Source organism: Urtica dioica, chromosome 7, assembly GCF_054948205.1.
Source record: "Urtica dioica subsp. dioica isolate 48M chromosome 7, U.dioica_male_clone48M_v1_H2, whole genome shotgun sequence".
Lineage (NCBI taxonomy): Eukaryota > Viridiplantae > Streptophyta > Magnoliopsida > Rosales > Urticaceae > Urtica > Urtica dioica.
The window spans coordinates 3,065,724-3,076,962 of NC_142762.1; the positions used below are offsets into that span (position 1 = coordinate 3,065,724).

General features: G+C 41.0%; 1 protein-coding gene across 1 annotated transcript; it reads left to right on the forward strand.

Annotated features, from left to right (window-relative positions):
* Window positions 1-9,375: 9,375 nt before the first annotated feature.
* On the forward strand, window positions 9,376-10,917 carry LOC149390133 (putative sugar phosphate/phosphate translocator At2g25520). Its single transcript, XM_089620291.1, has one exon. It carries the CDS (start codon window positions 9,504-9,506, stop codon window positions 10,545-10,547), a length of 1,044 nt encoding a protein of 347 aa, XP_089476417.1. The 5' UTR covers window positions 9,376-9,503; the 3' UTR covers window positions 10,548-10,917.
* Window positions 10,918-11,239: the final 322 nt, after the last annotated feature.

Genomic DNA, 11,239 nt, shown 5'->3' on the forward strand with positions numbered 1-11,239 from the left:
AGTTCTTCTAGGTATCTTCCGAAGGTACTGAATTGACCAGTGCACTTCTAGAGAAAAAATAAGAACAAACCATTTAACCTCTTATGTCTCGAAGTCACTACGTATGAATTGCATCGTGCTTACCTTAATCCTGAAATAAGACATGCTATTTCACAGATTACGTATTCTCATTTGAGAAAGTTAGAGGTCGGACTCACTATGTGATTCTGAACAGGGCCTATTGGTGAAGTACTAAGTTGTGAGAATGTCATGAGTAACTTTGTGAAGTTCTCATAGATATGGAATTCATGTACAAGATTGCTGAAATGCAATGTATATCACCTCATGCTTTGTTCCTTGGAATTTGAATAAATGAACTGGCCAGTGTCCAAATTGAGTCCTGACTCTTTTGGATGAAACAATGTGACTTGTTAGCTCCTCGTCAATACATTGTTTCTAACTTATTCACAAGCGACAAAGGAGTTGAGGAAATAATAGCTAGAAGGGTAAAATGGTAATTTTGTAAATCCCGACTAGCTGATGATATTCATGAAGGGTAAACATAGATAATATTCAGTGGATCCGCTCATCATAGTTTGGTTGAATTCTTGAGTAGAAAATAAATTCATTTGAACCGAGAGATTTTCAGTGTCTACTCTTTATTGGAGTCAGTTGACATTAAGCTAAACTTGGAAAAGGTTTGTGAACTTTTGAGTTCAAGTGTTTAGCTCAAGCTTTGTTCATTTGGATCCATGAGGTCACTGTCACAAATCACATCGAGTAGGAATAGTTAAACTAGAAGCTAAGTTAAAACAAGAACGAGACAAGTTTTATGAAAATTATCGAAAGGGTATTTTTATATTTTTGGAGATAGGATTAAATGAATGGCAATAAATTTTTTGTCAAGGTCATTTGATGACTTAAGACCACACGGCAAAAATTGGTTTAATTGGGCCTTGTGGATTAATTTCATCTCATAAGAATTTTATTGAAAATTCTTAATGGGCCTTTCTCATGTTGTCATGAACAAATGAAGAAGCTTCTAGAAACTCCTTCTAGAGAAGCCTTGGGAGCCTATCACCCAAAAGAAAGAGAGAATATTTTGTGCATAAATGTATCAAGATACTTGCCAAAAGAAAAAGAGGAAACAAATTTCCTATGCATGGCATAAGGGAATTCGGCCAAGTAGAGTCAAGGGAACAAAAGAGGAAACAAATCCAAGCCTTCTAGAAGGCTCCCTTGGCCGTTTGACTCATGAAGGAATAAGGCAATTTTTGCTCATGAATATGTGATATTCTATAGAAGAGGAAACTACCTTATTGAAGGTAAAGACTCTCCTATAAATAGGAGCCTCATTCTTCACATTTCATTCATCCCAAGTTTTAGAGATTGAGAGCTTCTCTCTCTAGCTTGGCCGACTCTATCTCCTTCTCTCTCTAAGTTCTTTTCGTTTTTGTTTTGGCACCTAGGTCCTCACTTGACCTAGCGAGCTTAGCTCTTCGACTTTAAGACTTGTTCTTGAGTCGTAGTGTTTAAAAGTGCCCACAGACTAATTCCTATTTTTCTCGAGTGATTATAGTGATAGAAACTTTCGTGGTTGCTCGAGTTGGCGAGGAAAGTAGAGAGACGTGCTGCGAGGGAGATGAACATTTTCAACCTTCCGAAGGCTCATCAACGTTCAAGCTTCTAAAAAGGTTAGTAAATTATCTATGCTCATAATAGTTTATATTTACATGTGCTTGCTCTTTGTCTAGGTTAGTAAAATCGTTTTACTTGTCAAAAGAAAAATTTTAAAATTCCGCCGCTTACCCGAAGCATTAAACTTTTTCTTAAACCCTAGATCAATTCCAACAGAGATGTGGAAGTGAAGAAGATCTCAACAGTGGACAACCTGGCAGATCCATTCACCAAGGCCCTAGCGAACAAGGTCTTCGACCAACATCGAGAGGGATTAGGCATGAAGGACTACACACATCTTCTTTGAGTCAAGTCGGAGTTTGTTGTCAATAGCACGCACAAGAAGAGTTGTAATCTTTACTTTTGTACATTTGATGTAATAAAGTCTCACGAAGACTCTTGCTTGTAATTGCTTATTCGTTATTACTTGTGTGAAGCTTTATGATAAACTATAGTCTTTAGTCCATAAACAAACCTAGCAACACATGAAGAGACAAATGTAGATTTGCATGAACAAACTCTTCATGGTTTGCTTAAAACGATATATTCGCAATCTAAGGGTCAAAGGACTATTGAGCTCAGTACGATTGTTATGAGAATCTATGATGTCTGGTTATGGGACATTGAGAGTTGGAGACTCTATATATCTTCTAGGTATCTTCTGAAGGTACTGAATTAACCAGTGCACTTCTAGAGACAAAATAAGAACAAACCATTTAACCTCTTATGTCTCGAAGTGACTGCGTATGAATTGCATCATGCTTACCTTAATCCTGAAATAAGACATGCCATTTCACAGCTTATGTATTCTCATTTGAGAAAGTCAGAGTTCGGACTCACTATGTGATTCTGAACATGAACTATTAGTGAAGTACTGAGTTGTGAAGATGTCATGAGTAACTTTGTGGAGTTTTCATAGATATGGAATTCATGTAAAAGATTGCTGAAATGCAATGTATATCACCTCATGCTTTGTTCCTTGGAATGCGAATAAATGAACTTGCCAGTGTCCAAATTGAGTCTTGACTCTTTTGGATGAAACAATGTGACTTGTTAGCTCCTCGTCAACACATTGTTTCTAATTTATTCACAAGCAACAAAGGAGTAGAGGAAATAACTGCTAGAAGGATAAAACGGTAATTTTGTAAATCCCGACTAGCTGATGATAATCATGAAGGGTAAACATAGATAATATTCAGTGGATCCACTCATAACAATTAGTTGAATTCTTGAGTATAAAATAAATTCATTTGAACCGAGAGATTCACAGTGTCAATTCTTTAGTGGAGTCAGTTGACATCAAGCTAAACTTGGAAAAGGTTTGTGAACTTTTTAGTCCAAGTATTTTAGCTCAAGCTTTGTTCATTTGGATCCATGAGGTCATTGTCACAAATCATATCGAGTATGAATAGTTAAATTAAAAGCTAAGTCAAAACAAGAACGAGACAAGTTTTACGAAAATTGTCTAAAGGGTAAAATTTTCTTTTTGGACATAGGATGAAATGAATGTCAACAATTTTTTTGGCATTGTCATGTGATGACATAAAACCGTTCGGCCAAGTTAAATTATTTGGGCCTTGTGGATGAATTTCATTTCATAGAATTTTACTTAAAAATTCTTAATGGGCTTTTCTTATGTTGTCATGAACAAATGAAGAGACATCTAGAAGCTCCTTCTAGAAGCCCTTGCACGCCCAAATTGAAGAAAAGAGAGACAAATTTTGTGCATTAATGTATCAAGATACTTGCCAAAAGAAAAAGAGGAAACAAATTTCCTCTAGAAGGAAATTGAAGTGGATGGCAAAGGCAAGGTGACGGCGAGCAAAAGAGGAAACAAATCTTGTTTCTAGAAAGCATGCCATTCGGCCAAGTGGAAAGGAAAAGAGGAAACTAATCCCTTGAGGATTTGCATGAGGTGGACGCATAGAAGAAGGAATGGGCAACTAAGGATTGCTCATGAAGGTTTGGAAAAAGAGGAAACTACTTCTTTCGAAGGCCAACCCTTCTCCTATAAATTGATGCCTCTTTCCTCTCATTTTCTCATCGCACATAAGTTAGAGATTGAGAGCTTCTCTCTCTAGACCTTGTGGCTGCCCCTTTCCCTTTCTCTCTCTAAGTTCTTTTTCGTTTTTGTTTTGGCACCTAGGTCCACATTTGACCTAGTGTTTTTAGCTCTTCGACTTTGAGACTTGTTCTCGAGTCGTCGTGTTTAAAAGTACCCACACACTAATTCCTTTCTTTCTTAAGTGATTTTAGTGATAGAAACTTTCGTGGTTGCTCGAGTTCCCAAGGAAAGAAGAGAGATGTGCTGCGAGGGGAGACGAACGTTTCAACCATCCAAAGGCTTCTCAACGTTCAAGCTTCTCAAAGGTTAGTAAACATTTAATGCTCATTAATAGTTTTAATTTATATGCACTTGCTCTTTGTCTAGGTTAGTAAAATCGTTTTACTTGTTTTAAAGAAAATTTTTAAATTCCGCCGCTTGCTCGAAGCGTTAAACTTTTTCTTAACCCTAGATCAATTCCACCACTTCGACCCTTATCGGAGAAAGATCGCTTAGTCATTTTTCCTTCTATGCAAGATTCACAAGTAGGAAGTGAACCTATTGCAGAGGCTTTGAGTGGACCGTCCCTCACAAGTCTCTTAATCCTGTCTAGACTGATATGACAAAGTCTTAAGTGCCAAAGATATGTTGAGTTCGTTAGATCAGAGGAATCAGAAAGTTTGATCCTCTTTGGCTCCCTAACTAGATCGTTATCTATTTCGGTGTCTAATAGAGAAGGTTGAGTGGGCTAGACGTAAAAAAGAGCATTTTTCACACATGCATCCGTGACAAAAGAATTATCAGGAAACGAAATACGAATTCCACAGCCTTCGCAGACATCAGGCTCCCATCACCCCACTTGAAGCAGAAGTCGCCATCCTCTAAGCTTTTAGTTTTCTTGAAACCAGTCAAGGAACAACAAATATGGTTAGTAGCAGCGGAGTCAAGAATCCACGTTGATACATTATCAGCTACTAAGCATGCTTTGCTAATTAGTACAATACTATGTTCCTTTGCTTTGAGATAGGCAGGACAGTTCTTCTTCCCGGGCTTGTGAGGTCTCTTCTTAGATCCAGAGGCGGAGACTTTGTGCTTAGTAGCATATGCCTCTCCTTGGTTCCTCTTTCTCTTAGTGATGTTGGAATTGATCTAAGGTTAAGAAAAAGTTTAACGCTTCGAGCAAGCGGCGGAATTTAAAAATTTTCTTTAAAACAAGTAAAACGATTTTACTAACTTAGACAAAGAGCAAGTACGTATAAATTAAAACTATAAACGAGCATTATATGTTTACTAACATTTGAGGAGCTTGAACGTTGAGAAGCCTTCGGAAGGTTAAAACGTTCGTCTCCCCTTGCAGCACGTCTCTATTCTTTCCTCGGAAACTCGAGCAACCACGAAAGTTTCTATAACTAAAATCACTCGAGAAAGAAAGGAATTAGTGTGTGGGCACTTTTAAACACGATGACTCGAGAACAAGTCTCAAAGTCGAAGAGCTAAAAACACTAGGTCAAATGTGGACCTAGGTTCCAAAACAAAAACGAAAGAAAACTTAGAGAGAGAGAGAGAGAGAGGGAAGGGGCAGCCACCACAAGGTGTAGAGAGAGAAGCTCTCAATCTCTAACTTATGTGGGATAAGAAAACAATGAGAATGAGGCCTCTATTTATAGGGGATGGATTATCTTAAATAAGATAGTTTCCTCTTCTATAGAATATCACATATTCATGAGCAAAATATTGGCTTCCATTTTCTCATGTTGGACGTCCAAGTCATTTCTAGAAGGACTTGGATTTGTTTCCTCTTTTGTTTGCTTCTCCCTTGCCTTGTATTGGTCGAAATCCTCTTTCCTTGTAAAGGAAATTTGTTTCCTCTTTTTCTTTTGGCGAGTATCTTCATACATCAATGCACAAAATAATTCCTCTTTTCTCTCCTTGGGTTGGATGAAATTTGAGCTTCTAGAAGGAGCTTCTAGATATTTCTTCATTTGTTCATGACAACATAAGAAAAGCCCATTAAGAATTTTAAAGTAAAATTCCATGAAATGAAATTAATCCTCAAGGCCCAATTAATTTAACTTGTCCGAGTGAAATTTATTTCATTTGTCATCATATGACAATGTCAAAAAATTTATTGAGATTCATTTCATCCTATGTCTAAAAAAGACAAAAATACCATTTAGACAATTTTCGTAAAACTTGTCTCGTTCTTGTTTTGACTTAGCTTCTAGTTTAACTATTCCTACTCGATATTATTTGTGATAGTGACCTCATGGATCCAATTGAACAAAGCTTGAGCTAAAGTACTTGGACTCAAAAGTTCGCAAACCTTTTCCAAGTTTAGCTTAATGTCAATTGACTCCACTAAAGAGTTGACACTGAGAATCTCTCGGTTCAAATGAATTTATTTTCTACTCAAGAATTCAACTAAATTGTGATGTGTGGATCCAGTGAATATTATCTATATTTACCCTTCATGAATACCATTAGCTAGTCAGGATTTACAAAATTACCATTTTACTCTTCTAGCTGTTATTTCCTCAACTCGTTTGTCGCTTGTGAATAAGTTAGAAACAATGTATTGACGAGGAGCTAACAAGTCACATTGTTTCATTCAAAAGATTCATGACTCAATTTGGACATTGACCAGTTCATTTATTCACATTCCAAGGAACAAAGCATGAGGTGATATACATTGCATTTCAGCAATCTTGTACATGAATTCCATATCTATGAGATCTTCACAAAGTTACTCATGAAATTTTCATAACTTAGTACTTCACCAATAGGTCCTGTTCAGAATCACTTAGTGAATCCGAATTCTGACTTTCTCAAATGAGAATACGTAAGCTATGAAATGACATGTCTCATTTCAGGATTGAGGTAAGCATGATGCAATTCATACGTAGTGACTTCGAGACATAAGAGGTTAAATAGTTTATTCTTATTCTGTCTCTAGAAGTGCACTGGTCAATTCAGTACCTTTAGAAGATACCTAGAAGAACTATAGAGTCCCCAACTCTCAATGTCTCATAACCAGACATCATAGATTCTCCTAACAATCATACTGAGATCAATAGTCATTTGATCCTTAGATTGTGAATATGCAGTTTTAAGTAAACCATGAAGAGTTTGTTCATGCAAATCTATATTTGTCTCTTCATGTTTTGTTAGGTTTGTTTAAGGACTATAGACTATAGATTATCGTAAAGCTTGAAATAGAAAAGGAGAATGAATGAACGTTTCAACTTTTATTGATTATTCAGCAATTATAATCAAGAGTCTTCGTAAGACTATATGACATCAAATGTACATAAATAGACATTACTACTATTCTTGTGGGCACCATTGACAACAAGATATATACATTGCTGAAGAGGCTGAAAATCTTGGAGTTGATGTCAACCGAGTTCTGAACGAACACGTCCGCCCCCCCTCTCCCTCCTATCGAGAGACTCAAGACGGTTCAAGTTCTTCAGATGATACTGGTCATGCCTCGGATGATAACGCAGGTAAGATTGCTCTCATAATTTAATAAAACAAGTTTTTATTTTCTAATTTCGTTTTTATTATAATCATAGGAGGTGGTGGTGGTGATAGTGGAGAACGTGGCGGGCAATACAACAGCGGTGGTGGATACAATCCTCAATTCAGCGGCGGTGGTGGATATAGCGTACCACAAACGGACGATGAATGAATCCAGCCTTTTTTTGAGTCAGGATATGGAGGCAATACGTACGGAGGTTTATCTGATGCAATGTCATTCTCTTCTACTAGCAAAGATGTTGATCAATTGTCACAGTTTTTCGGTGGGTTCTCGATTACACCGGAGGACTCAGAATCCTCGCATCCAGTTGAGCCGCATGACTGGTCTTACACTTATCCTGAGTATCCGATGATAGTCCCTGTGTCCGTGCCTGTCCCCGTCATCCCCGTCTCTCCCCCCATTTTAAGGGATTTTTACCAGCCACATGAGTCCCAACCTCATATTCATTACCGACCAGGTTTCCCAAAATACTTCATTTATGTTGCATTAGATTAGTATAATTACGATCGTCACGTGGAGACTAATATGACTACATATGCTCACATGATGACTTGGTACGAGAATTACCTGATGTGTTACCGGTCCATCTCGGCCCGGTAGAGCAGCGACGGCCGTGATAGCAATCCCCCGGGACTCCCCCGCCCACGGCCGACTCAGAGCCGGCGCCCATCCAAGGCCGGCTCAGAGCCGGCGCTCGTCCAAGGCCGCCTCAAAGCCGGCGCTCGTCCAAGGCCGCCTCAGAGCCGGCGCTCGTCCAAGGCCGCCTCAAAGCCGGCGCTCGTCCAAGGCCGCCTCAAAGCCGGCGCTCGTCCAAGGCCGCCTCAGAGCCGGCGCTCGTCCAAGGCCGCCTCAGAGCCGGCGCTCGTCTAAGGCCGCCTCAGCGCCGGCGCTCGTCCAAGGCCGCCTCAGCGCCGGCGCTCGTCCAAGGCCGGCTCAGAGCCGGCGCTCGTCCAAGGCCGCCTCAGAGCCGGCGCTCGTCCAAGGCCGCCTCAGAGCCGGCGCTCGTCCAAGGCCGCCTCAGAGCCGGCGCTCCTCTCCAAGGCCGCCTCAGAGCCGACCCTCGGCCAAGGGGACGCGAAAAGCACCCCTTGGTCGCCTATAAATACCAGGGCCCCTCCTCTGGTCTGGGTAATCCAACTTTGAGTCCCGAAACGCTGCCGAACTCATACTTCGCTCGTTTCGCTCACCTTTGGCTTCTCACCACCTCTAAACCTCTATAATCCACCTCAATCCCGCTAATGTTGAGTGTCGGAGAGGTAAACAGAGGCACCCCCTCTGTTTTCCCTTCTTAGCTCACGGTTCTCCTATCTTTTTCAGGTATGCCGGCGAGCTCAAACACCATTGACAGCTAAGGGAAGACTTGGGATACCAAGTCCGACACGCTCGAGTCAAGGCGATGCCACTTGGTCCGGCCTTGGGTCTAACCGCCTTTGACTCCTAAATCGTTGTCCGAAAAACAGCGACAACATGATGCAAGACCAACAACCTCATACATTTCAGGGCCCTCGACACTCTACCTACGAGTAGCGACAATGACTGTGAACTCTACTTTTTACTATGCTTTGGTCTGTAGTACACTTATTATATTTTGTGTTGTTTTGTGTGAGAACTCTATATTATGTGTATAATTATTTGTTTTCTTTATTTAGTGTGACTTTGTTTGAGAACTCTATATGTTGTACTCTACTTTAAATTTCATGTCTGGAATTTTGAAAACTTTATTTTAAAATTTATATAGATTGTGTATCCCAAACTTATATAAAATCATAATTAAAAAGTTGTTCGAATACCTCGTGGAATATCCTTTTTTGGTGGTATATCCCACGGAATGCAGTATATCACGTGGTACGAGATATCCCGAATATTAATTAAATACCACGAGATACCACGGTACGAGATAAAATACCCCAAAAATAAAAATATAAAAATACGATACGACTGCGAGATGCGAGATTTTAATCCTTGGGTGGAATAGGTAATTTCTTCCTACAGCGAGGTTTAGTTCTGCTCTCGACGCTGTGAATAAAATATTAACTAAGGAAAAATAATAAGGTCGCACGTTCCAGCTGCCAAAGCAACATCTAAAGCCCGCATAGCCACATCACCCCGCAAAATCTCCCATCAAAGAAATAAAGAATAAATAACTCCATTAACTCCCTTTCATTTTTCTCGCAATCAAAGATTCAAGAGCAGACAAACAAAACTCTCTCTTTCTCTCTCTCTCTCTCTCTCTCTCTCGCTTATCCTGCGCACACGGCGGCGATGGGGAAAGGAGGTTCTCTAAGCGAGGGCGTGGTGAAAAAGATCATGCTATCGTACGCGTACGTGGCGGTGTGGATCTTCCTGAGCTTCACGGTGATCGTGTACAACAAGTACATCCTAGACCGGAAGATGTACAACTGGCCGTACCCGATCTCGCTAACAATGGTCCACATGTCCTTCTGCGCAACCCTAGCCTTCGTCCTGGTCCGAGTCCTCCGCGTCGTCGAACCGGTCTCCATGTCCAGAGAGCTCTACCTCTCCTCCGTCGTCCCGATCGGAGCTCTCTACGCCCTCTCGCTATGGCTCTCCAACTCTGCCTACATCTACCTCTCCGTCTCCTTCATCCAGATGCTCAAAGCTCTCATGCCAGTCGCCGTCTACTCCATCGGAGTTTTGCTGAAGAAGGAGAGCTTCAAGTCCGACACCATGGCCAACATGCTCTCGATCTCCTTCGGCGTCGCCGTCGCGGCCTACGGTGAGGCCAGATTCGACATCTATGGAGTCGCTTTACAGCTCGGAGCCGTCGCGTTTGAGGCCACGCGGCTCGTCCTGATCCAGATCCTTCTCACATCCAAGGGGATCTCGCTCAACCCTATCACATCGCTCTACTACGTCGCGCCTTGCTGCCTTGGGTTCCTCGCTGTTCCGTGGCTCTACGTCGAGCTTCCGGCTCTCCGAGAGTCGTCGTCGTTTCGGCCGGATTTCGCTATTTTCGGAACGAATTCGCTCTGCGCTTTTGCGCTGAACCTCGCGGTGTTCCTCCTCGTCGGTAAGACCTCGGCGCTGACGATGAACGTCGCCGGAGTTGTCAAGGACTGGCTTCTGATCGCGTTCTCGTGGTCGGTCATCAAGGACACGGTTACTCCGGTGAATCTGTTTGGCTACGGGCTCGCGTTCCTTGGGGTCGCGTATTACAATCACTCGAAGCTTCAGGCGCTTAAGGCGAAGGAGGCGGCAAAGAAGACCGCTCAGGCCGCGGAGGAGGAAGGAAGGTTGCTCCAGGAGAGGGAAGCCGATGGCAAGAGGACTGACTCTCAGGACTGAAAAATTTTCTGCTTTACTTTTTTTTTTTTTTTTTTTTTGGAGTTACAAGAATTTGGATGCCACACTTGTTGTTGTTCTTCTTGATGTTGATGATGATGATGATGAGAAAATAAGAGTAGAAAAGCAGAAATGAGCGAGGAAGGTGTTGGATTTTGGTTTCATTCTTCCACTTGAAGATCTCTGAGAACAGAAGGAAAACAAATTGGGGCTCGGATCGGTATGTTCTTTCTGATTCCAGATCTCGGCTTCTTTGTTAGTTTCTGACTTTTAATCTACAAAAAAAAAAAAAAAAAAAATCAGAGATCTCTGTTCGGTGCTATATCAGTGACATTATTTTTATAGTTTAATCCCAGAAATGATTTTCAATTGACCTCATTCTCTATTTCATTCCATGGAAAGCTTTCTAGTTTTTTTTCTTTGTTAGGACTTTGTTTATCTCATTCACTGCTACATTTACCTTTTGATGCGTGCTCTGAATTTGAATTATAGATCTGCACTTACGTTGTGAATGAGTTTTTCGTTTATGTTCCTGCAAAATATACTCTTTTTTTTTCTTTTTCTTTTTTCAAGTGCAGTTGGAAGGCAATAGTCATTTTAGTTTAAATTGGTACACAGTCACCGATTTATCATCTTAGACCGACTGTAAGTAGTACATTATAGAAAGACGATGGGCAATGAACAAGTATCAATAT